The sequence below is a fragment of the Neolamprologus multifasciatus genome, chromosome 11, assembly GCF_963576455.1.
Source record: "Neolamprologus multifasciatus chromosome 11, fNeoMul1.2, whole genome shotgun sequence".
Classification (NCBI taxonomy): Eukaryota; Metazoa; Chordata; class Actinopteri; order Cichliformes; family Cichlidae; genus Neolamprologus; species Neolamprologus multifasciatus.
Genome location: NC_140449.1, coordinates 11,615,522 through 11,643,064, shown reverse-complemented (window position 1 = coordinate 11,643,064; position 27,543 = coordinate 11,615,522). Strand labels below are relative to the sequence as shown.

Sequence of the window (27,543 nt, the reverse complement as noted above, 5' to 3'; positions counted from 1 at the left end):
TATCTGTAAATATATAAATATTTCATTATTTAAAGGACACGTTATATATGTGACTCATAAAAAAATCTGCACTCTAGCATTCTTGGGATGTTCTATTTTCTACTTTCCCACATAAATCCTCCTTTAAAGAATCATTTTGTGTTTCACTTTCAAAGGAAAAAGCCATTTAGGTCTCACATTTTCCTTGTCAAAACTAAATTGCTCAAAAATAAACGCAGTCTTCACAGATAAGCGTTATGTATATTATGAGAAGATTATCTCTATGCTGAGCTGATAGAGAAGTGTGGATACACAGATCATCAGTTTTTAAACCTGTCAGAACCTTTTCTTTTCTTTCTTTCCTTTTTTTTAAAAGAGACATTTTGATTACCCACTTCTATTCACAAGCATGCTCCATCAGAGGCAAAAGTGGGGTCCAGTATTTCACAGTGAAACACTCCAAGAGGCAGTGCCAAATGATTTCTCCTGGCCCATTTATGTGGTTCAACTTCAGCGGAAGTGGACTGAGGTCACTGATAATAGAATGTAGGATTTATAGCAAAGAGTGACAATGAAGGAGAATAATTCTAGTGCTGAATCACTGCTGATACTTTAGCAGATGAATCACTTTAGATACTTAAAAGATCCAATTGCATAATACCATCAGGCTTATACACTGAAAGGTTTGTCACAATGTTGCTCGATTCACCATTGCATCCTGGTCTCACAGTCTCACGTAAGTCTTGTCACGAACAACCAGAAAGAATCAACAATCAGAAAGAACCAGTACGAGCAATTATCAGTCATGTTGCAGAAATACTGCCAACTGAACCAAACCAAAAATCTTCTGCTATTCCGCCAACACACTGACTCACGCTTGTTTTAACCTTAGTAACATTTAAAAAACAAAAGCAAAAAACCCACAACAGAATTCAAATATTAAAAGGTTTTCAATGTCAGAATTTTTTATTTTAATCCCAGTCCTATCAACTTACAGCAAACCTCAGTAACTACTAGATTAGCTCATGAGTTCAAAGTGAGTTTAGCCAACTTCACTGCAGGTTGCTTCTGCAGGTCTGATGAATGAGGCTGACTATAAATAACTATATAGTTATTATCCTTATTAGAAACAGCTGTTCAATGGGGAATATAAAACTTATAAAAGGACAGACAGGTGTGGGCTGAAATGCCAACAATCAGCTGCTTGCATTTTGTGGTTGTTGTTTTTTTGTTTTGTTTTTTAATGAAATAAACTATGCCCGCTAGCTAATGTGGTTGCTGTCCTGGCATTAGTTCAAATATAGCCAGGACAAAAATAATTTCTTGCCTTGTTTCTTTTGTAATCATATGTTTTTGAAAACATCAAGGGGAAACAAAACTATTGTTTTAAATTTTGCTTTCTTGCTTCTTATTTAACTGAAAAAGATTTATCTATTCAGTTTTATTATTGTAGCGACATGATTTCAGCTGTGACAATGTTGCTATATTTTCAAAAAGACAATATTTTTTGTCTGTGTTGATGTTTTTTTTTTTTAAAGAATGGGATCAGTTTTAAATTTTGTCATGGTCATAAGTCCATCCCTTTTATAATCAGTCATGCAGACAGAAAAATTGCTTTACTTGTGTTAAATTTCATGTGGGCGTGTAGTTTTCCCAAAACAGCAATTAATGCTTGTCAACATTCAGCAAGCCAGACTGTTACTGGACTGACCCACTATCAAACCATTGTGGCTTAAAGCTGAAATAAATATAGTGTTAGTTTTAATCTAGAAATGACTCAGACATGTTCCATAAATGGTAAAATATAAAAGATTTTAATTTAGAAAAATAATCTCATTGTCTCCTAATTCAACAATCATTGCAACAAACTCTGTTCAACTGTCATGCTTTACCTGAAACCTGAGCCCTAATTCAAATAACATTTGCCAGTTTTTAATTACAGTTATTCTGAACGGTTATGTAAATGATAACATGATATTATCACATCATGAAAGGAGTTCACTGAAATTGAAAATAGCATTCCCTGGAGTGGATCATTGTTATTTCATGTGTTGAATGATAATACAGTTCTTTAATACAGTTCCTTAATTTGTTGGACAAAGAAATGATTTTTTGTAGTTTTCCCTCTGTACACTGTCACATTGGATTTAAATCAAACAATCAAGATGTAATTGAAGTGCACTGTTAATTAAAGATGGCTTTTCAATCATTTTTTCTTTTTTCCAGTAACTGTTTAATAATTGCACTTTCATACATGGTCCACCTGTTTCAAGTGGCTCAAAATTATTTGAACAAGTGACTGACAGGAAGTTGGTTTTTTTTTAATAGCTTTTCACTGTAATTTTAAATATGAAACCCAAAGAGATGTCACTGCAAGTGAGAGAAGGCATAATTAGGCTCAAAAGACCATAGAAGACAACTAAAAAAAACATCTTAAGAAACCTGCACAGTTCTCTGAAGAAAAAAAGGGGAGATTAACGTGTGCTAGAATGATGGGGAAAAAATATGGAGAAGGAAATAAAGAACTTCCAAAGCATAAAACATTATCTAACATGGTAGAGGCGTTGTTATGAGATGGGCAGGTGTTGCCAGTTACTATTGTTTGCTGATGACCCAACAGTTGATATAAGTAGTAGGATGAATTATAAAGTGTACAGGTTTATACTCTGCTCGGTATTCTGCTGAAAAACTGATCAGACAGTGATTCATAGAGCAAAGTGATAATGACCCAAAACATACTGCAAAAGCACAAGAATTTCTCAATGCAAAGAAATGAGATCTTCTTCAATGACCAAGTCAGTCACCTGATCCCAATAAAGTACACTTTAAAGTTACTGTAGACAGAGAGACCCACAAAAAAAGTCCAATGACCAGTAATGAGTTATGTTATTTATAAAGGTCTATATGCAACAGAATAAGGATGCACTTAATTATAATATTACTAGGATCAGAATTAGCAGCTGGGTACTTGAACTCTTGAGACATCTGAAGTGAAGTTAGTCTGCTTACTGGTTATAATAACAAACTGGGTTATGGTCTTCTACCTCGATTTGGGCTGGGGTTGAGCAACTGGGGACATGTGTCTGGGAAGCTGCAGTTTCCTAACCATGAGCTGTAGCTGGTAAGGCAGGCCTGCCAACCAACACTGACCAGAGCAGTTCAGATGGGGCACAGCTGCGTAATGTGGAGCTTGTTAGGCAAAGAAAGGTTGGCAGAGTGCAGAAATTATATATAATGGACTTAACTAATGTTTAGCTGCTATATGACTTTTAACTTGTTCAAATGTAAGGATGTATTTATGTATGTAAATGTATTTGCACATGTTTAAACAAGAAAAAACTCTGGAATGGAAATTAATCCAGAAATCTGAATATGAATGAATTATGGAAAAAGTGAAGGAGAAACATCTGAAACAGAAGACCAAATGGAAGTAAACTTTCTGTTATACTTGCTGGACTTTCAGGGGTGCCTTTTTAAGATATAGTTAAGGATATGTGCACTGTGATGAATGACACATACAAGTCCTTTGTTTAAACTCCAACCCTACTTTTCTCCCTCCAGGGATGGTGCAATTTACAACATGATAAATTGTAGACACACTTAACCATCTTCCCCATAAATCTGCCAATGATAGCAAATTCTCATGTGTCTGCTTTTTAATTTTGGTTGTTTTTTGTTTGGTTTTGGGGGTTTTTGGACTGAGAGTTAAAACTATTTGGAGTCAAACATATTAATTTACTTTCCTTCTAAGCTCCGTTATTGGTCTCATTGAGCCAGGAGGACTATTAGGTCCTAGTCTGTCTTCCTTTGCCGTTCAGGGGGAGCAGCTGCAACATTATCAGCAGGACATGCTTTGGTTCTGGCAAAGACTTCCCTGCTCTCAGCAGCTTTACTGCATTTACAGTACATTACCACAGTTGTAGTCAACTTGAATAACTGTGTTTAAACTTCACCTGTCTGCTCCACTGACTTTGGTGCTGCCTTCTGTGTTGGCCCCTCCACCCCGCTCCATACACACACACTTAAAGTGAAGACGTCGATGGTGAGCAAAAAATGTATGAAGTACATTCCAGGGTTTGTAATCACCAGAAACGATTAAGCTAAGTGGGTAACATGTATATACATTAAAACCTTTCTTGTGATTATTTTCATGTTGGCATTAGATAAAATAAATAAAACAAAATTTCTCCCTCTGCTGTTACTGCTGCTTACTGCAACTTCTGCATGTCCATTTCATGTTTTTGAAAGGCAAAATGTGAAATGGGCATAACTTTGTCTTTAGGTCTCGTCTGGTCTTTAAGTCATAGTCATTCCAAATTCTGCTATAATTCAGTTTGTCAGTTAGAGGGACATGCGAGGAGCAAAAATGGTCTTTCTTCCCTCTGGTTAACATTATGTTTGTCATTTTTATATCTAAAGGTTTAAGGTCAGTCTCTTACAGATTGCTGGCTGTTTAGATAGAGCTGTTTAGCTTTTAAATATAAAACTATCACACATCATATCTCAATGTGTTAAAAAGATTATTCTGGATATCTATATTGATATGCACTGGGTAATGTATTAAGAGTCAAAGGACACATCATTTGATAGAAATAAAAAATTATCAACCTACAGAGTGCTGACTTTGAAGACACCACAAAAATGAAAGTAAAAAAATATGTGGCAGCTAGGTTAGTCCATTTTGCCCAAAGTTCATTGCACCAACTCAAAATCATACTCAGTAGTTTTATAGCCCCCATGTACTTGTATGAATACTGCCAACATTGGGACATGTTCCTAATGAGACGATGGATGGTGTCCTGGGAATATCCTTCCAGATCTGCACCACGCACCATTGAGCTCCTGCACGGTTTGAGGTGGAATCTGGCAGGATTGGATGGGCAAAACCATAATATTGTTCTAATGAGTTTTGTGGGGCCAAGTCAGTGGTATCAATTTTTTCATCCATTCTTCATCCGAGGGTTTCATCCCAATACCTGATGGCAGTCAGGTTGCTTAGCCTGACAGAGACAGTGATACTAGTGGCCTTCTGGACATCATTTCGGAGTTCTGGCAGTGTTCATCCTTGCACAAAGGAGTCAATACTGGTCCTGTTGATGGGTTAAGGAGTTTCTATTCTTCCCTGTCCAGCTCTCTTAAAGTAACTGCCTGCCTCCTGGAATCTCCTCCATGCTTTTCAGACTGTGCTGGGAGACACAAACCTTCTGGCAATGACACATATTGATGTGCCATCATGCAGGAGTCGGTCTACTTATGCAACCTCTGTACGGTCCACAGATCGCCTCGTGTTAGTAGTACTGACTCTCACCTTAGCAAATTGTTAGTGGCCTCCACCTGTAAAACCATTTGTTCTTTGGGTGTTGTTTCATTATTGCGCCTATCTATACATTGCAGCTAAAACTGATTTACAACTCCATCTGCTAATTAAACGACCAATTTCCTAGAAGTTAAACAGACTTGTTGCTGTACTTCGATTAAAAAGTGTTCCTTTAATTTATTTTGAGCAGTATATGTATATATTTTCTCACTTATAATACCTGGGGATAATTGGCTTGTATAACCAAATGAAATAACTTTATAAAAAGAGATAATATTTGAGTTGGAATTCAGATTTCAGCTTGTATCACTTTTACAACTAATCTATCCAAATACCAAAAGCTAAAAACAGATCTCTGCAGTGGCAATAATTTTCTGAAAAGTAGAGCAAAATAGAGGAGTGTTGAATTTGTGTTAATAGCACTCTGCTCAATAGCTTTTGTTTAATTTGTTTTCCCAGCTTTTCACTGCTGAGTCGGTGTCCTTGTGGTCAGGGATTGATAGTGTGTGCAATGCCTTGTGAGCTGACGTTATTTCCTCAGCAGTATTTAGTACTTTGAAGATTCTACCACAAAAAAAATGTTAGTTGGTATATTATATAGCATTATTTTCTTAATTCTTTGTGAGTCTCCATAATACTGCCAACTGTACTCTGGGGTGTTTGTTTACAGAGATGTCAGATTAAGCATCTGCAATGGATAGAAGCTGTAATGTTATGCAGTGATGATAACATGAAAGGGGATGAAAGGGGAGCTTTGCTGAATCAATATTTTGATGATTCAATGATGAAATGTCATTAGCATTATATATTAACTAACAATATTTCACAGTCAGTCTGTAGAGCAATAAATATTCAGTATTTTCAACCAAGGAATCGCCAGGGAGCTGCACAATATATACACAAATTCTTGTACCCAGGAGTTTTACTTTAAAAAAAAACACTCAATATACTGAGATACTAACCAGTACTAAAATTTTTAATGGTTTCACTGGCACAACACTAAGATAAAAAGTATCTGCTTAGTGAATCTAAATACAAATCCACCTCATCAGTTAAATCACAAGCACACATTAATAGGAGCATGAATAAGTGAAAGGGGAAATAGAAATAATTGGAGTTATCAGTAACAGTTTTAGAGCTCACAGAGGTTGTAGGCATGTTGTTATTTTGCCAAGAATATACCTGTCCTCTTCTGTCTGCAGACCGTGAAGGTCAATTGCACATTTGTGACCAGCATCAATCTAATCCACTATATTATGGCTTTAAAGAAAGCCTAATCTCACAGCAAAGATGCTTTAGATCCTTGAATCCTGCTTCATAGAGCAGGTAAAGAAAACAGAAGAATGATGCTTTGAACCAGTTTTGACTTAACGAATGTTTTTGTCTTTTGTCACTTGAATGATGTCAAAATCTTCTACTGGTTGTGTACTCAAATGTCTGCCTCATTCATTTTATTACCATGCTCTGGTGGCTAACAGACCAGCAAACGGTTGGTTGAAAAGACTCATGACAACATTTTGACGTAGGTCAGATCAGTTAGTTGAATTTTATAGGTTATCAGCATAGGCCTGATAACAACCAATAAAATGCATTCCCTTGGTATGCATTTGCTACCAAAGGAAGGCCATCCTGACTTTGATGCAACAGATATAATAAAGTTTTTAGATTGCATTGTAGTACTGTTTAACACATCAGTATTAGTTAGATATGAACTATATATTGATCTATATATAGTGCTAACTACTGATGCAAAGCCCAAAGCCCTTAATGCATCAAAGTTAACATAATTTGGTGTTGGATTAGAAATCCATTTGCAACACTATTAGCGACAGCAACACTGTCTTCCCCTCCTCTCATTGACACACTTCACACAGCTGGCTGCAGATGGGCAGGCACACAGCCCCTCCCCTCATTAGCTGCTGAGCACATGGAGAGTAGCTGACACTTTGTGAGGATTTTCAAGAGGTCAGTAAAACCCTAAAAACATTAAGCAGTTATCACAAATCTTAAACTGAAGGGTGCACATTTTAACATTAGCCGTTTAACTACTAGCAATTAGCTAATAGCCACATTAGCCTTGCGTTATCGTTTAAGGAGCGGCTAGTGGCTATGGCTAATAAAAAATGATAACCTTAAAGTCGGAACTATCAGCAAATATTAGTAGTTCTGACCATCTCTAACATTAATAGACATTTTTAGTTAGGATGATAAACAGTGGACATTATACCACTGCTATTTTTTTCTATAAATTGCTAAATTCCCAGAATAGAAATAAAAAAGAAAGAAAGAAAGAAAAATTTGTGGTACTGTGTTAGGATAACTTCTGTGCAACAAGTCCAGTTGTAAAATTTCCTTGCTACTAAATATTCCACAGTCAGAAAAACAAAAAAACACATTTTTCTGAAAAGTAAGTGACTTTAAGTAAATGACTGTAATTTGGCATCTTAATAAAAACAATTTTAATGTGCTTTGCTATTTTTTTCTTGCTTTTTTTGTATATTCATGGATAATAACGGTAATTATATTTTGGCATTTCTGATTTTGATTCATTCTTTTGCATTTGAGTCATATTTACTATTTTTGAAAGGTTATGTAAGTGATGTGTCATGTCATTCATTTTTAAGAAACATTACTAATAATAAAGGGTTAACATTTTGCTAAGCCACACGTCAAACATGATATTTTGCTTATATTTCACTTGGAGCTAATCCTGCCATTTAGAGAGAATGAGGGAAAGGTTGCTGTGAGACAAAAGTGAATGGCTCAGATTTTGATGGGTTTTTGCTTATACCACCCCAACCTCTGAATAGAAATGCTGCTCTTTGTGCTTTCTTCACACTTTTGTTGTTACCAAGTGGTGGATTTTTCTCTCATTGTGAGGCTATGTTGTGTGGTGCCAGAAAATGATAATTCCACGAGTCTGTGCCTCTAGGGCCCCAAGAGTATGCTAGTAGAACTCATGCTCTTACACAATTAATTCTCCCCAAACAAAAGTCATTGGGAAGGAGAACAGAACAAGTTTTTGTAACTTGTGTATGTTTTTCTTTGTTGAAGTTTGTCAAGAAAAGATTCAGCAAATACTTTCCCAGCAACTTGTTCTGAAAAGTGCGTATTTCCATATGACAACGTCAGAACTTATGTTATTTAAAGCTTTTCTTTTCTTTCCTCTTGTTGATGTGCTGTTGACTCAGGCGTCATTTCATCTGGAATAACTAAGAAGGTGCATGTAATAATAGGCAACCTTGTCCTTGGCTTTTCTTTTCCTCTTTGAGGGTATTCACAAATAGAAACCTTGATTAAGATTAAAGAGCTCTTTAATTTATTAATGCTATTAATTAATTAAATTCTGTACGGAACAAGACAAAAGCGACAATGAATTTTTAACATGAAAAAGAATTGACATCCCCGTGATGGACCTGATGAGTGTGTCTCCCCATTGATCTATGTATTCTCTTTGCTCTGTGAAGTTTTTTTCCCCCCTCATTCCTCTGAGTCTGTGCTGTACTTACATTATGTTCAATCCCTCATGCCTGAGAATGGCTTGGTGAAGCACTCATTATTGTACTGATATTATATGCTGAGAGTAGCAGAAGAGAGGAGAGTTACAGTGATTTTTATTCTACTGTTGCTTGCACAAATAAGCCCCTTTCAGCACGCACTTCTGTGCGGAACTGTAAACTGATGACATCTGAATGGGTCAGATTCCTGTATGAATGTACACCCTTTTCATTTTTAACACAGCACAAGTGGGAATGCTACCTGTTACATTTAATGTATAGGCACACACACAGAAATGGACTTTGTGCCTGTCTCTCTCACATCTTGACCTGCTCAGCTTACTAAAAGGTGAATTTTTTTCTGAACTCACAGTGGTTTTATATATATATATATATATATATGTATATAGTCTGAACATGACATGAACAAAGTGGTTTTATATATATATATATATATATATATATATATATATATATATATATATATAGTCTGAACATGACATGAACACTTAATATGCTTTAATAAATTGCCGTACTTCTATATCTTTGGTCCATATGTCATATAATTCTGGACAGACATAGATGTAAACCACCAGCTGACTGAGTTGACTGAGTGGTCCTCTCTATGCATAGTTTTTGTTTCACTTTTTGATACAGTAAGTGTTTTACAAACACGTTGTCCCACCATGTGCCACCAGAACAGCTTCAGTATGACCTGCCATTGATTCTACAAGTCACAAGAGAAATAAAACACCCTCCAGATAATCCTGCTTGTGGTGTTCTCACAATGTTAGTGGAGAGCTGTAACATGTCAGGCTTGAATGTGTTAAATTGCGTTGACAACTGGTGACCGTAAAGGCTATAGCACATGATTCACATCATTTTCATACTCATCAAATCATTCAGTGAACCCACATGGCCTTTGACCGTGCTGTTATGACAGTTTGCAAAACACTGGAAATTTAATCTATTGATTTGTATTCATGGACATGAATGTAACATTTTTTTCCCTAAATACCTGATACACAGTCTGAGGGTGGTTTTATAGTTTATTAGTTTTATTATATTGTGTCATGGCAGTTTGAGAACTACAGGTGTATCTATTCATTTTTGTTCACTGACGCTATTTGAAAGAGTGGTGGCATGTGTCTGTGAAGGTCCTCAGTCATCCAGGTCATCGTAGTCAAAGGAGCTTGCAAAGAAAAGCGTCTGGACTTCTTTAAGTTGCTTGAAGACGTTTCACCTCTCATCCGAGAAGCTTCTTCAGTTCTGAACTGAGGAAGCTTCTCATGCCACCACTCCTTTGACAGTGGTGGCATGTGTGTGGCATTTAAGAAATCCCTTTTTTGTACGTAATTTCTGTTTTAATTAACTTTTTCATTTGCCATTTGCTAGCATGTTCAGTAATTTTCTTAAACCTGGTGATTAATTATGGCTCTTGTATCCAAAATGAGGTTTTCATTAAATAAAAGCAGGATTAATGGCTGTGTAATGGTTTTGTTGTGGCACTTTGTGGCGATGTGCATTGTGTTTGTTTTGTCATTTGGATGTGTCGGGAACTTTGATGCCACCTGTTATTAATTGAATGAATTTGATAGTGGCACTCATGTGTGTGGGTGTGTGTGTGTCTGTATATATGGGTTCTGAATTTATACTGCATCTCGGAGCAAACATAAGCCATGAATTCCAAGGAAGTCTCTGTGGACTCCTGTGAGGGATTGTGGTGAGGCATCAGGGCAAGCGTATAAAATCATCATGTCTATGAGTAATCCCAGTAACATGGTACTTTTAATAACTGTGAAATGGAGTTTGAAAGTGCCAGGATTCTTCCCCCATTTGGCCATCTAGCCAAAGTAACCAAGCCTTGTTCAAATAGATAACCACTACCAGTTCATGATCATTCTTATAAATCCTATAATGTTCTTATTTAGAATAGAGGACAACCACCTCAGTCAGACATTTTTGGTGAAGGCTGTATAGGAAAAGGCATGTCAAAATCCACTTGGAGTGTTAGAACAAACAAAGAAAAATCAACAAAATTGATATTGGGGGTACACCTGCAGTTCCTTAATCCTTTACTTAGGACCTCTCCAAAAGTCCTCTTGTTTAGCTTTAACCACCTAAGACCCGAATTCTTTCATGGCATGGATTTTAAATTTCTCTTTGCTATTTAGGCTGATTGGGAGCCAATGAATGTGTTGTGGAAGTTTTCCACTTAAATAAAGCCTGCAGACGAGCAGTGAGCGGTAGCTAACATTCTTTTAATTCATGCACACAAAGAACAGACAAGCTTGTGGAGCCCCCATGACCGCGGGACCGACGGTCAGCAGAGTCTCTCTGAGCCAAAGTCAACCTCTCAGTTAAATACCTTCTCCAGGAACAAAAGGCAGTACACAGCTGTTTCACACCTTAAGGTTCACACTCCCTTGCTACTTCCCAGAGTCCTCAAGAGACAAAAGACTGGTCCTCTGGAGTTCCTGTTTCCCCAACATCCTGACTACACCCCCTACCATTTGTCTTAAGTATGAGTGTCAGACATGTTAAAACAATGAAATAATGTGATTAATACCTTAGTGAAAGAAATTCCTCTACAATCGTAAAAATAAAGAATTACCAGATTTGATTTGATTTTTTTTACCTGATTTATTTTCTGAGAAAAATTAGATCCACATATGAGGACATTTGCTTTAAATTTCGATAGAACAGTTGCAGTATAATATCCTTGTAAGTGGATATCAGGCCCTTGTAGAGCAAAATTTAGTATTTTGGTCTAGACAACCCAAAACGTGGTGTCCACATATGTGGAAGCCAGATCCTAGGAGGCTAAAAATAAGGATTTGGTGAGTCCGGTTCCACAGTTAGCATTATTGTAGCCGGTAAACAGTTCAGTAGTATTTAAATTGCTTGATAGGAAACATCCATATACTCATAGCATTTTTCTTTTTTAATTAAATTTTTAGAGGTTCAAAGCATTCTTATATGACCGCTGGCATCAACATGACACTTTCACCCAGAGAGCTGCTGCTAACTGTATATTTTCTCATTTTTTCAGACGATTATCTGTACAGAAACCACCAACAACCATACCACACTCAAGCTCTCTTAAATCACCATTATTCCCTCACTGTGCTCAGTTTGAATTTCAGCAGGTCATCTTGACCATGACTGCATGTCTAAATGCGTAGAGTTGCCGCCATGTGATTGGCTGATTAGATATTTGAATTAATGAGCAGTTGAGCAGATTTACCTAATAAAATGGACGGTAAGTGGATGACTGTAGAAAATTACAATATGATACTCTATCAAGTTAAAGATGTGTAGACAATTACACAGGGGAGAATATATGAGCATTCTAAACATCCTTCAGTTTGCTCATGTTTCATTTTCACTTTTCAATCCAATTAGTTACTTTTGCCATATTCATTTTTTTCACCTCAAGCCAGAAAAATGTAGAAATTAATTGACTGGATGATTTGACATTACCAACTGCTTTTTTTGTTTTTCTGTTGAGGCCCCCAACCCCATCACCCAGCCCTTTGTTTCCAACAGTAAACTGAAGGCAGGCAGTTCACTTTAATCTTTGCTTACTTGATAATATCAGCCACAACACTTAAGGCGCATTTTCCACTCCACTCCATCGCTTTTTGTTCTTTCTTCTTTCACTAAAAGAGGTCAAGAGCAGTGTAGCAACAAAGAGAGAGAGAGGCAGATACAACCAAAGACACACACAAAAAAAACAACACAAATGGTGAACCAGTAAGATGGGTAGAAGAAAATTAAGAGTAAATAAACAACCAGAAACAGACAACCAGAAACAAGTGAGAGAGAGTGATTGTATAAGAGCTTCTGCAAAATTGAAGGAGAACCAAATGGAGGTAGACAGACACTGAGTTAGACAAATAGAAGTACATAAATCCTGTCTCACATGCCCTCTCCTCACGGTGCAAGTGCTATAGTGCCACACTAATCAAATGGTGGGAATTTTTGACACCTACCTTTAGGGCTGAAGTAGGCAGCCCTTGCTTCAGGTGTAAGCAGGGCTGCAGCTGCAGCTACTCAGTTAGCTCTCTGGTCCTTTGTCACAATATATATCTTTCCCACCAGTGCAGAATTGGCGCAAGTGGCTTATCTAGAACCAGTAATGTGGATTCCCACCCCAAAAGGAAAACTTGGGATGGCAACATAAAACTGTCGGTCCTGAAGTTGGAATTGCTGATGTCAGTAGCTATAAGAGGGACTACAGAAAGAAATTCACAGATGATTTGTAGATGGTTTTACTTTTTTTTTTTTTTTTTTACAACTGCAATTCCAGTGCATAATACTACCTAGTGTTTCATTTCTCAAACCTATTGAATTGTTGCCTGATTTGCAAGAAGCACTGAGGCAGAACATGCACTGACTTACACTGCACTGGCACTGTGTCGATACAAAGCGGTAAGTCATTCTTTATACCTTGGCATTGCTGTCATCCATTAGTTTTTCAGAAAGCTATTGCTCTATATCCAAGTGACACTCTTGTTGGACAAATGGTTTTGTGTGCATTCTGAAGTGTTTTGAAATTTCTGTTCACTGAGCTGAACAGATTTTTTTTTTTACTTTTTTGTGAAAAAAAAGCTGTTTAAACAATTCATAAAAGTTTCTTAGATGGGAACATACTGTATGCTTACTGAATACTGTGCTGCTATGATTATGGTTTTTGTTTTTAAACCGGCTTTAGTGAAAGGTGCTGTAATCCGTTTCTATCCTGCATCAATACACTTATTTTTACTGATAAGCTAAAAGTTGCAAGCTGCATTATCTACAGCTTATGATCATTTTAACTCAAAGTTTGGAATTTATTTGTCAGTATTTCTTATATAACCCTCCTTTCCACTCAGGCATATCACTGATGTGAAATACAGTGAGACGTGCTTTTGCATGTTAAAAAGTGTTTTAAGATTAACAGTTACAGTCGACTTTACAAACTTATGCCAGGCATTAGTTTGCCTTTTATTCTTATTCTATTTTTTCATCACTTTGACTTTTACTTTCCTCAGTGATTCTAGACTACCACCCATGGTGAGATTAATCCATAATCGGGTATTAAACATGCCTTCTTTGTACAATCTCAGATAGAAGTATACTGTAGCTTGCACTCTTCTGTCTGATATCTAAGTCTTATTCCTTATTTCTGAGACAGCAGGCCCCTTGGTGTTAATTTGTTAATAATATTCCAACCATTTAACTGATACCCTTGTTGCCAAAGCAACAAGCTGCAGCAAATAGCAGATGTACTTTTTTGCATTTTGTTTGATACTTGTCTGGTACTGTAGAGGTAGGAAACTTATTTCCCCTTGTTAATCCATTCATCACCCAAGTGGTAAAGACATCCCCACCATACACATATACGTATGCATATGAACCATTTTTGGGTTCTACCGTTTTGTCCTGTCACTGATACAGAGGATATTTACTTTGTCCACTTAGAGAGTCTTAAAAATGTTACCATCCTTGGATAATAGGTTAATCTTTGACCTGTATTTATCATATAAATTAGGACATAGAACACATTCCTGCTCATTTTCACTCTCTGTGATTCTCACAGTGAACTAGAATTCGAGCAAGCTGTCACCTCAGCAATATGAAAACTTTTTTGTTCTCCATTTGGATTCTGGGACAATAAATGTACATCTCACTCCTGAGAGGACGGTTTGGAGAAAGCATTAACTTGTTTTCAAAAAATAAATAAATAAATGGAAGCAAGTGATTGTTAACAGTTTTAGAGACTGCAAGGATTGATGGCAGCTGCATTAGTAGTGATTCCTTTGGTGATTCCCATACAGTTCAGCATCTTTGATCTTCATCCAGAACAGGACAGGAGAGGGATACTGCTTTTGCCTGGAGGGACAGGGACTTCATTCTCAGAGGAACCCCACTGGGGAACCTTCCTCAGTAATCAACTCAGATACATTGCTGACAGGCTGGGGAGCCATCTGGGAACGTAGGACAGAGAGGGGCATGTGGGAACCCCCTTGATCGTCAGAACATATTAATGTACTCTGACTGAGGACTAATTTATCTTGCTTCCAGGGGTTTGTTGCCACTCATACATCACAACCACGTGCTGGTGTGAATAGACAGCACTGCAGTGTGCCATATAAATCACTGTTGTAACGATCTCTGTGCTGCCTTCAGGTGGCAAGAGAGCTGCCAACTTGGGTGTGGCCTCGACTGATCCAGCAGACTTTGATGAGTCAGCGCCAATCTGCGCCTACATGCTGTGTCACGAGAAGTATTAGAATACATTTCCTCTAATTTCCCAAGCCCACCAGTTCGGTTTCTTCATGCTGGCCAGATTCAGCCAATGAAATGACACCTGTAGTAACTGAAGTCTTGAGTAGATATTCTGGTGCAAATAGACTGTAAATTTGGCATCCCTCAAAGCTGGAGTTTTTTTCCAATAGGGGCTCTTCTTGATTGAAAAAAAAAATCACAGTTAAAAGAACTCTATGAGAAGGTGCTCCCTTATTCGCTTATTTAGCAATTTCATGAGCATTTGTGCTCAAACACTAGTTTTAAGTCTTCTTTTCTGTTCCCCTTGAAAAATGTATAGAGTAAAATTAACTTTAATATGCTTTAAGATGAAAATAACTGGTGATTGACAAGTCATTACTGATACATGGACGTCTCTGGTTCTTTCAGATCTACCCTCATTCTTCCACCCTTTCACTCAAACAGGAAAATCCACCTGTTAGCCATATTGTTCCAGTTTGTAAAGCCCTTTATAAATGAGGACTGTGTGGAGGAGAGCCTCCAGTGTTACATATATGTCAGTGATGTAAATTAGCCTATATATGTTTAGTGTTTCATGTACTCTTTAAGGTTGTCAGGCTTGTGTATGGATAAGGAGAAACATGCTTTTAAAGGTTTTTACACTTTTATTCCCTTAAAAGGTGATTGACATCTCACTTTCTTTGACTGATTACTTTTGCACTCTGAGAAATGTCTGACCCTTTTTGTAAAATAAGCTGATTGAAAGTCCTATGGAGACAACCACATTTAAATTGGATTTAAATCTTCAAAAAAAACACCCCACTTTCAACATACTTGAAAATCTGAGAAATTTCTTTTTGTTGTTTTAATTATTGTGGAAAGTTGAAGTAAATCACAATAATTTTGTGTTCATTAAAATGTATTTAGAATTTGCAAATTGATGATAATTCATCCTATTTGTCATGACACATGTCTCTTCCCTACATAAGCTGCCTTTGTAAGTTAAAAGTATCAGTATCTATATTCGTATCTGCAATACTGGCCCTGTACAGTGGAACCCCGACTTACGAAATTAATTCGTTCCAGAGGGTCTTTCGTAAGTCAAAATTTTCGTAAGTCGAAGCACCTTTTTCCATCGCCTTTTGAGTGAGGCGATGCTGACTGAAGACTAAGTTCTTGGTGGAGGCTGAAGAAAGCATACGTATGCATGCATACATACGTACGTGTACATAACATTATAGAATTTAATTCTAAACTTTAAAACTAAAACTTACATTTACGTTAATTAATGTACGTATAGGGATGGGTATCGTTTAGGTTTTATCCGATACCGGTGCCAAACCGGTACTTTTGAAACCGTGCCGGTGCTTAAATGGTGCTCAAACCGGTGCTTAAAGAATGGAGAACACAAACTTTGTCCAAAAACCTCTCATGTTCAGCTGTATTTCACTTTTTCTTTGGTCATTTTAGCCTTTTTGGCCAGGGAGAAGGGAGTATCTGCCATCAAACAAGAAGACAGCCGCATGTAGCTATGATGATGTTTGTTAGTTCACCTTACATGCATTAATGTAATAACGTGGTTAGCCTACTCAACGTAAATTACACACGAACAACATTAAGCTACTCACGCAGAGAAGAATGGCTGCTGCTGCCATCATCATCCGTCATCATTTCTGCTACACTGGCAGGGCTAGGGGCCAGGACTCTACTCTTCGGGTTTTTGGGGAATGTTGCAAACTCTGGGTCCGATAACAGGCAACCCACCCGCAGTAGATGTGCACGGTGTGAGGTCTCGCAGCAAGCTATCAAATACGGCGCATTTCTCGGCTTTTAAAAAAAACGCTATGCGTCACCAGGTGTTTCATCGGATTTGAGGTGTTACCTCCTTTGCACAGTATCACCTGAAAGCACTTGTTGCAGGCTGCTGAGTTTGCATCTTTTGCTGTGAAGTACAGCCAGACTTTTGACCGCTTCGCCTTGGGCATTTTTAATCTGTAGCTCTGCTCTAAAAGAACGTACGTACCTGGACCCGCCTACCATCCTCGGAAACGTAAAATGATTGGCTAGAATCTAAAGTGTATGACATCTCAGGGGAAAAAAAGCACCGAAATAAAGCACCGAAATGTGCACTGCTTTTCGGTCTGGTTACTACCGTTTATGACAGAACCGATACCGGTGCCCATCCCTATGTACGTATGTACACTGTGCAATGATATATATTTTTAATTTTTTAAAACTCGCTCATATTTATGCCTTATGCCGGCCCCATTATGAATGAATGAACGATAGGCTAATTGCAAACGAAAAGCACACAAAATAGCGCACTGCAACAACAATACGTCTTTCACGTGGAACAGCGAAACGCATTTCGCAAACGGATTTTGTTACACAGGCATTTTGTCGTACCACGGGCAAAAATATTGCCGTTAAGTGCCTTCGTAACTTGAATTTTTCGTTAGATGGGGTCTTCGTAAGCCGGGTTCCACTATATTTAGTATCAGATCAGTGTCAAAATTTGCAGTATCCGACAACACTATCATTTAAACAGATTTTTGTTCCATATTATCCAGACCTTGTCTAGACTATGGACTGTTGAAAGATTTTACAGAATAGATGTGCATAGATGTGCAGTTCCACTGTGAGGTTCAGAAACTGTAGATTCTTTCATTCCTCAGGACCCTTTAGTATCATTCTAATTATCATTCTAATGCATTAGTAATGTGATGCAGTCTAATTATCTCAAAATCAGTTGCACTCATAACATGTCCTTGTCTTTGCAGACAAGCAGAATAAGTGTTTCTTATGTGGAGGCATGTTTCCATGCCTGCAAGATGCTTGTTCGGATTTTCAACTTTAAAATAGTCCAACATTATGCTGACCTGCAAAGTTGAGACGTGAGACCTGTCCACATTTGAAATTTGAGGTTTGGAAGTATAGAAGGGGTATAGAATTTGGATGCATACGTAGACTTGTCACCTCTTAATCCCTTTCAATGCCAGATTTAGAAACACTGTCTCCACATAATGTCGGCTAAACCCATGGCATCCTCACTCCTTTGCTGTATAGTGCTGTTATGATGACAGTGCAATACTTCAGTTTTCTGTTTTATTATCCACCTGTGATCATAAGAACATGTTTTTGCCTTTTTTTCTCTAGATTTTTGGATGATTTTAGGAGAAGCATTCCTCTCACTACCCTGTGTATATTGGTATACTGCATAAATTTTTTTTGTCTCTCTCCTAATTTCTCTATATCACGTATATCACGTTGCCATAGCAGCACTTTTCCTCTTCTTTTCTACACTCAGTTTTTATAGGCATTGGTGAAAGAAAAAAAATACTTTGTCAAGTTATTTATTTGTGGATATAATAATTCAGTCTTCATTTGCTGCACTTTTCCAGTAACCATTTCAGGTCAAGGCTTTTTAGTGTCATTGTGTAACTGCATTGCACTCAAGCTGGTGAGTGCCATCAATATCTGTGTGAGCATGCACTCTGAAGCCACTGATTGTTCTGTTCTTGTCTGTTCTGCTCAGCCAATAATTAGTTCCCCCATGCATCCTCCTCCCTAGACATGGGGTAAGGAGAGCAATTTTAAAGACTGTTCAGCTTGACATCAAACTGTAATTCACTGAAAGCATGTAACTATTACACAAAATGGCACCGTAGACCCCTCCAACCCCCGTCTTCCTGTTGAAATGGCAAAGAAAGAACTGTTTTGCAAAAGAAAGTCTGAGGATTCGTTTGTTAAATGCAGCAGCGGCCAGTGGCGGGACCAAAGGGAAAGGCCAGGTTTACACACTTGTCTTTTCAATGTGACTTTTGTGCTTGATAGCACAGAGCCAAAGTCATGTCAAACTGATGCCTCCATGCGTGACATTCTAATGCCAGCTATATCATGAGATTTGTTTCCACTCCACATCCGTAAGAATTTCGGTGCACTTTTTTTCTTTCTGCGCAGAGACTGGTATAGTTTTCTTTCCTCCTTTCTCTCCACTCTATACAGTGTGGGCGCTGAGTAGGCTTTGAGTGACATTCCCCTTATTATCTAGGTTGTAACCAGTTGAGACATTTCAGTAAATGTCATTGGTCAAAAACATTAATAAGTAAGATAATGAAAAGTGGTAAATAATGTTTCAGTGTGTTACCTGTCTCTTGTGTTTTTCTAGTTATTTTTAAAGACCCCAACAAGGTTTTCTGATTGTGCAACCTATTTGCTTTTAATTGACACACCAGGCAAATTATGTACAATGATCTTTTTTTACATTAAGCTTCTAAGATTACCCTTTATGTTTTCTTTCCGTTATTCAGTAACGGCATGCAGCAGCTGATGTTAAGCAATATCTTGGCATGCTGGGCTGTGCCTGCAAAAAAGGGTGATTATTTACTACACAGTTCACAGTGCTGTAATTGTAAACTCTATTGAAGTTGTAAAACAAGCACCTTCTTTATTACTGTCACTTGGGAAGTTTCTGTTTTTGCACATTTGGCCTGCTGCAGACATTATTTACCTGGCTTATTGTCAAACAGAGATTTGGTCACACATACGGCTCCAAAAATGTGTAATAAAAAAGAAAAAGCGAGAAAACGAGAGGGCAATAGAAAAGGAGACATTTTGTTTCATGCACAACTTTAGTTCATGCTTCGTTGCCTGGCTTACAGCAGTGGAAGGTCGATAGAACATTAGCAACTGCCGCTGAGGAATGGTCAGCAACACATCTTGTTTACGACGTCGTGAAAGTAAATGGATTTGTTTGGGTCTGCACCTAATTTGAAATGCAGTAATGAAGCAGTCTGTTACAATGCAGCTGCCAGCCCTCACAGGCCAACCAACAATGGGGAAGGTTCCCGCTTGGGTTTTGATTGTATAGTACTGAGTATATTACTGCTGGACAAATTGCATCACAATTCTCAGAGCTGTTCTGTTTTATTAGACCCAAAATGCTATGGCACACAAAGTCACTGCTGCTGTGAGGACTTTTAAATTGTCGTTATATGCAGTGTTGGGTAAGTTACTTTAAAATAGTAACTTAGTTACATTACTAGTTACTTCTATCAAAAGTAACTCAGTTACTTCAAGTTACTCGTTACTTTCAAAGTAACTAGTTACTAGGGAAAGTAACTTTGGTTTTACTCAGAATTCTCTTGTTAATGTGTTGCTTCCATAACTTTGCCAGTCTTCTAGCTTGCTTACTTGCCACAAGTGCACTGTGCCACCTACCAATAGAAAGGAAAAGATAATGTGCATATTTCCACGAGAGAATGCCATGATTCTAGCCTACGTCACAGCGTCATGTGCGCCTTTTACATCCAACACAAAAACTGCAGTCGTGGTGCTTTGATTGTACTCAGAACTCGGAAATTCTGCCTTCTGAATAGGAAGATGTAGGCAACACCAGACTGCAGATGAGCTGCATACAGGGCTGGACTGGGACAGAAAATTGGCCCGGGCATTTTGACTTGAGACTGGCCCGCCATTATAGGAAAAATCATAAAGCCTTTGAATGAAAACAAACGCTGTTGTGACAGTGATGTTCACTGTTTTGATGGTATATATGCACCAATCTATCAATCGTTTGTTGTAAGATTCAGATAATTATTTTTTAAAAGCCAGACATTTTAAATGAGAATAAGAAAGAAAAGTATTTCCTTGTGCCCCCCTCTCCCTGTTAATGCCCTACCTGGCCCCCCTGGCAAACCTTTGCTAGACCCGCCCCTGCACAGTTACCAGCTGTCAGCTACTTAGAAAAGGATCCTGGGGTTATTTGTCTCTCAGAAACAGTTCATAACTTCCCTTCAACTCATTTATGTCACCTAAAAGGTAAACGTGTTTCTCCATCACCTGTTCAGCTCTGATGATTCAGTAAGGACATCTCCTGGTTTCATCTTCATGTTTCCCTCTCACCAGATAACCAAACCGATATTATGACCAGCAGCTTTTTTGCAGCTGTGGCTCCAGCAAACATCAGCTGATACTAGAAATTAATATTAAATAAATTCTAACAACGGCTGCTCAAGCTTGAACGTGCTGCTGTTGTTTAGCGCGACTGGTTTCCTCTTTCTGGCGCAAAGTGGGCGATAAACAAACAAGAGAGCCGATCAGCTGATCATTGATCAGTTTTCATGATTGAAGTAGAAACAGGAGAGGGAGGGGGAGAATGAAAGAAGAAGAGGCAGCTGTGCAGCAAAGACACAGATTAACTCCAGCTTTGTGCCTTTTTCATTGTAGCTGAATTACGGGACAAATTGTTCCTTTTCACCTCAATAAGAAACGCGTAATATTTTCTCTGAATACCAGACGGGACGGTTGGCAACTCTAATAACTTATGAACAAAATAAAGTTCAACATCATTAACTTCATAGCACCCACACAGCTGTATAGAAACTAGCTAGTACGCAGTACGGAAAAAGTCAAAATAACGAAAATAAACTCCACCTAAACTTGGTTTATATCTGACCCAGATAGACTGCAGGTCATAACTTCTTACCTGAAGTTCAGTTCACACTTGGACCGGCGGCCGCCTCGGGTCTCTTTTCCTTCTGCGTCCCCTTTCCCTCCTCCACCTGCTGCCTCCAACACTTGCTAATGTTACAGAATCTGTGGAAGCTCCGCGATAGCCACCACACAAAGTAACGAGTAACGACCGTATCTAAATCCCAGTAACGACTAACGCGTTCCTGATTTTGGCATAATAACTAGTTACCGTGCTCGTTACCACAATAATAACGTAGTTACTGTAACGCGTTACTTAATAATGCGTTAGTCCCAACACTGGTTATATGTAACAAGTTTAAATGTGTGTGAAGTCGTTGGATTTTGTTCGCACACATCTCTCAACAGAAAAATTTTAATTAAAGTAATTTACCTTCACAGGTAGCCTAGCTGATTTAAATAAAAAAACAAACAAGCATATATTTAATATGTTCAATTTCAGCCTCACGAGTTTTTAAGTTGTCTGTTTAGAATTGTTAATTTTTCAAAGGAGAAACAAAAGCATAATTGGATTCAGGAGTATTCACAGGGGATGCTGAACCTCCATTACTGGAGGTCTGAGTTTCCCTTGAACTTGTCTTATTTTAGCTTGTGGAATCTAAAAAGTGCATCCTGTTTGTATTTACAAAAAATAAATAAATATACAGATTTATATAACATATGACAGGTTTTTGTGGATGCCATCACATAGTTCAAGTTCATAAAAAAAAATCTAATTTCTTATATTCCACGTTTGAAAGTGAGGTTTCTTTTTTCAGGGTGCATCTTATTTCATGCTGGTGTAAAGGATGTGGAAATGTTATGAATTCAGTCATGCATTCAGTTCTGAGGTCTCTTTTTCCTATTCTACAGGTTAACAGGATTTACCATCCCTCCACCTGTTACCAGTTCTGGCTCTATTTTTTCCTTGAGGCTTACCAGTGACTTTGCAGTAAGCGCTCATGGATTTAAGGTAGCTTATGAAGGTAAGGACAGCATAATTTTCTGCTCTTTGTCTCTTCCTGTCATTCTTTCATACATAGTATGACAAGAAATGTGTGTATTAATGTGTAATATGCAGTGTTAGAAACTATGATAAAGTATCTGTGTTCATTTAGAAGAAAAATCCTTCTGCCAGGAGAAGGAGACAACATTTATTCTTACGAGAAGGGACCTGTGATCACACTTACGGCACCTGATTTCCTTTAGGGCTTCCACTGTTGAGTTATGGAAACATTAGGCTCTTCAATTAAGCAAATTAATCCAATATTTTCCAAATCCAACATCCCTCCCCCAAAGTCCAGAACCTTTCCTGCGACTCCAGAGGTGGATCTGAAATTGCTTGGCAGATGGCGATGGGAATTAGTTGAACTAATGGATGCACTGAGTTATCTGTGTTGGAGCAGAGCTGAGTGCAGCGGGGAGCTGTCTAAATATGAGCAATCCTTCTGTGACCATCGTGTTCATTCCTGCTCTTTTCCCCGTCTGCTGTTTCAGGTGAAAGCGTTCACTCATCCATCTCTGTGTCTCGTTCTTTTTCCATTCTTACTTTACGTTTTGTCTTAATGTTTTCCTTTCCTTCCCTCCTTGGGTATCAACTTGTTCGCTTGCCTAGTCCCCACGACCTTCTATCTGTACAGCCAATTCGAAAAAAGTTGAGATGCTGTGTAAAATGTAATTTGAAATTGATGGCAGCACCATTTCTTAAAGAACTTGGGACACAGCCATGTTTACCTCTTGAGTCTGGAGGACATGATGTTCAGAAAGACAGCAAAATTTCTTGATTATGTTCACATTTGGCTTTTTCTTTGCATGTTAAAGCTGTGACCTGCATTCGTGGATGTCACAGTCAGTATCACAGATGTCACAGGAAGCGTTTCTGAGCCTATTCACTGATTTCCATGACAGAATCGTTCCTGTTTTTAGTGCAATGGTGCCCAAGAACCCGGAGATCATGTGTTTTCAACACTGATTTCCAGCCTTGTCCCCTGCACACAGAGATTTCTCCAGATTCTTTGAATCATTTGGTAATATTATGCACTTTAGATGATGTGATCTTTAAAGTCTTCACAATTTTACACAGAGCAACATTATTCTGATTTTTTATTATGTTTTGTAGATTGATTAAACTGTCCATTTTAATGAGTAACTCTGCTCATTTATTATCCCATAACTGGACTGTTGCCAAGTAACCTAATTAGTTACTCCAGCTGTCTCCTTTTTAGTACCACTTACTTTTCCATCTCCTTGTTGTCCCCATCCCAAATTTTTTGACCCAGGTTGCTGCCATAAAATTCAAAATGAGCTAATATTTTTCATGAAATTGTAAAGGTCTAAATTTAAACAGTTATTTAAATAGTTATATAAACAATATGTTTATGTCCAGTTTTGGATAAATTGGGTTTATGAGATTTACAAATCACCACATTGTGTTTTAAATTACATTTTACACAGCATCCTGACCTTTTTTTTAAAAACTTGTGTTATATTTGCTTCTTTAGCTTTTCTGCACTCTTCTACATCCTTTTTTCTTACTTTCTGCTTAAATCGTTCACTAACAGGCCGACCCCGTCCTGGAGACCCTCTATCTTCATCTTCCCACCTGCCCCAGACCTAGCCAGTCAAGGACATTTCCCCTGTCCATCTGCCACTGAGACTTTCTCCATCTTTACTCTTTCTGCCTCTTTTTTCCTGAGCTTGACTACATTTCCTTTCCTGCATCAAATTTTTCTTGTGTCTCTCTTGCTCTTCCCTGGGTGGTTTGGTTGTATTCCAGTTTCTGCGTGTTTACTCTCCAACACAATTTCATGCTGATGGGGATATTTAACACATCGTTACACATAAGGCACAGCTTTATTCCTGTTTTCTTAGCAGCACTGTAGTTAGAACTACAGTTGAGAATATTTGCAAACATGTACAATAGGCAATATTATATCAAAGCGGCTTATTTCATCTCGTAGCTAGTACATCAATCAGGAAAATGTTTCGTTTGAAAATTTTACCCTCTATGTTTCACTGTAACATGCGTGTAACATTGAGTTTGTTAAGCCTATCATTCATTCTTTAATGGCTCATTGTGGCAATGCTGTTTCTCAAAAATATCAGTGTTTTTTTAAAATCATCTGCTGGTTTAAAGTGAGTAACTGAGAGCACGATTTGAGACAACCAGTTAGTATGAAAACTAATCCTGGTCCGGTCATTCTAACCTTCATCTAGTTGTCAAACCTTTGAAACAAGAATTAATTTCAAGCCTTTAACCTAACACTAAGCACTTGCTTTACATGCCTAAACCTAATCGCTGTTAGTTTACGGCCATGTGGCGCTGTTTTGATGCACTCATCTGTGACTTAACATCATAGCCTTGAGGTGCACTCTTCCGTCTCCTCTGCCTCATTTGGGCCTCATTTGGCTGTTTACTGATTTACTTTTTGTCCATTGGGCAACACGCAATCTAGGAAGACTTGAGTGACACGTGGTGGCCTGTGCACTGCCTTTGAACCTACTACTCCAAAACTACTACTCCACCAAAAAATGTTTTGGTGGAGTAGTAGTTTTTCTAGATGTGTTATGAGTGCTACATTTACAATTAAAAAAAAAGTTCAGTGTACTCCTCCATAATGTATTCATTTTCACATCTGAGTAACTGTCACGGTACCATTGTTCCTCGTTATATTGCTGTGGTTATCCACATCTCGCACATGAATATGTATGTGCTGCTCATTCTTATGTTTTAAAATGCGTTATGATAGAATCATTATTGCAATTAAGTGGAACTAAATCTACATGCATTTGAAGGACACGACCAGATGGAGATGCTGTCAGTCTTTTATATAGTTTCCTATAATGCACAACAATCCATCAAACATTCTCCAGCAACCAGTGGTTTTATTTATTTATTTTTCATTTGTCGTGCCTACTTTCTTGTACTACCACAATTCTGTCAGAGTGACCTTTATGCTTACTCACGGCCTGGAAGGATCATGCTGCATTTATAAGGGAGTGGAGATACGGGCCTTTTCTACAACACTGCTAAACAATGGCCACTAGTGCTTTAGAGATACAGCAGTGCATTGTACATGTGCTGGTAGCAAAGGTATCTGCTTGTCCTTTGTTGCAGGTAGTGTGTTTTCAACAAAACAAAAAAAAAGTATTTGTGTGCTTGTCTTAAATCTTTCCCACTGGCATTTCATCCACCACTGTTGTTTGAGGACTCTTTGAAGGACAGCTGACCCATACAATGCAATTTCATCTTGTCCCCCCGAATCATTTTATTTGTGTTTCATTTGTGTAGCAATCCAGATTTTCCACTGAGTTTGTATGTCTGTGCATGTCGATGTGTTATTTGCTCTGTGATCCAACATGGCTTTAGTCAGTGCTCTTTTCCACTCCTGCATAAAACAGCTCAGCTCGGCAGCCTGCTCACAGGCAATCTACCCAGGCGGCTCCTGTGGGGAAAGTATGCTGCATGCGTGCTCACAAACACTGCCACTCCGTCAAACTTCCATCTTCTTCAAAGGGCTACACAGTCATTAGATATACAGGGGGAAAAAATAGCACAGCCCAAGAGAAATCTCGCACCCAACTACCCAATTTGCTATTTCACATAACTCACTCGTTACCACTGTGATGAGGATAATGCAAGCCATTCTCATTGTCTTTATGTGAATTTTAAGCAAAAACTGAACAGCAGTGTTTGCTATGAGCATGTTCTGGTCTTTTGTCGTTTTTCTTTGTTTTGAAATACATTTGACATATTCTGTTAACATTATTGTAAAGAAGAAATAATTTCCCCTTTTTCCTTAGACTTTATATATAATTCAGACTTTATTTCGCACACTGGGCAATGCTTTGTTAGGCTAAAAGACCTCAGTTTATGATCTAAATTTGCATTCACTGTTCCACCAAAAGTCAAGTCTGCACAGGTTTTCATGTTTAGCACAAGCCCCTAGTGTTGGGGAGCAGCTGTTTTCACAAGGTTCGGTTCTATCAACAGTTTATTTAAGGCCCTCCAGACAGCACCACTTGTTAGCTCAAGGCTAACACTGCATCTCACACACTTAATATCTTTAGGGGGTTCTTTAAATCCTCATAAAATCTGAAACCCTGATTCAATGTTACGTGCGGGCTCTTATTCAAAGTACTACTTTCTTTTCCTAAAAATTTCCGTGTGGTTACATAGCGAGCAGGTTTTAGTACTTTTTCCCCTTCATATGATAAAAGACTTTATCTAAAGCAACAGCTTCAAATATCTGCAATGTGTCCTGTGAATTCATTCAAGGGCTACGTCTGTCTGACACATTAGTTATGACTTTCCATACACCGAAGGGCAGTGAGTCAGTGCGGGTATAAATATAGTGGGGATGCATCTATTACTTTTTAATTAGTGACCTGGGGTTACTTTTTCAAAACATTTACTTTCGAGAAATAGTCCTTTGTTTCACTCTGTAGTTCTCTTAAAGAGAAGTCTGGACTAGATTGCCTGAAATTTACCCTAAGCAAGTTTCAATGGTATATTAGTCTGTCGTGTCTTTTTGTTTAGTTTTTATTTTTGTTCTTACAGAGAATGGGCATCAGACCTGTGAATCTATACATCAGATCCTTTAGCAACATTGAGCCCTGAATAAACGTCTAAAAGTTTAATACTTTATCTAAAGCTTAAAAATGCTTGAAAAAACATTATATCCTAGCAAAAGAAATCAATACAAGTCCATGAGAAGTTATTGAGGAGAGTTACATTTCTTATAAAATGTAATGTCATCCTGAAAAATAATTTCATCACATTTTTATTTGGCTGAGTGCGGTCTGCCCAATGTCCCAGCAACATCTGGTAGCTGAAATTAAAACTGGCTCTGTTCAGGCACAAACTGAGGTTCACAGGGTACAATCTGCTTTTGGGTATGGTTTGGAGCCCATGAATCAAAGGACGCAAGTTGATATATTCTTGTTGTTCATATTGTTTTTGAGTAGCTGCCTGTGAGATGTTTAGATGATTAGCGTTTTATTAGTGTTATTTGAATACATGAGTTA

At 38.0% G+C, this 27,543-nt stretch overlaps 1 protein-coding gene across 3 annotated transcripts in view; it reads left to right on the top strand.

Annotated features, from left to right (window-relative positions):
* The window catches only part of csmd1a (CUB and Sushi multiple domains 1a), an 80,724-nt gene that overhangs the window by 16,199 nt on the left and 36,982 nt on the right, over positions 1–27,543 (top strand). For all 3 annotated transcript variants that reach the window (XM_085176344.1, XM_085176343.1, XM_085176342.1), the window contains exon 3: positions 22,390–22,502. In XM_085176344.1, the coding sequence (XP_085032470.1) occupies positions 22,390–22,502 (113 nt within the window). The remainder of the gene's footprint in view (positions 1–22,389; positions 22,503–27,543) is intronic.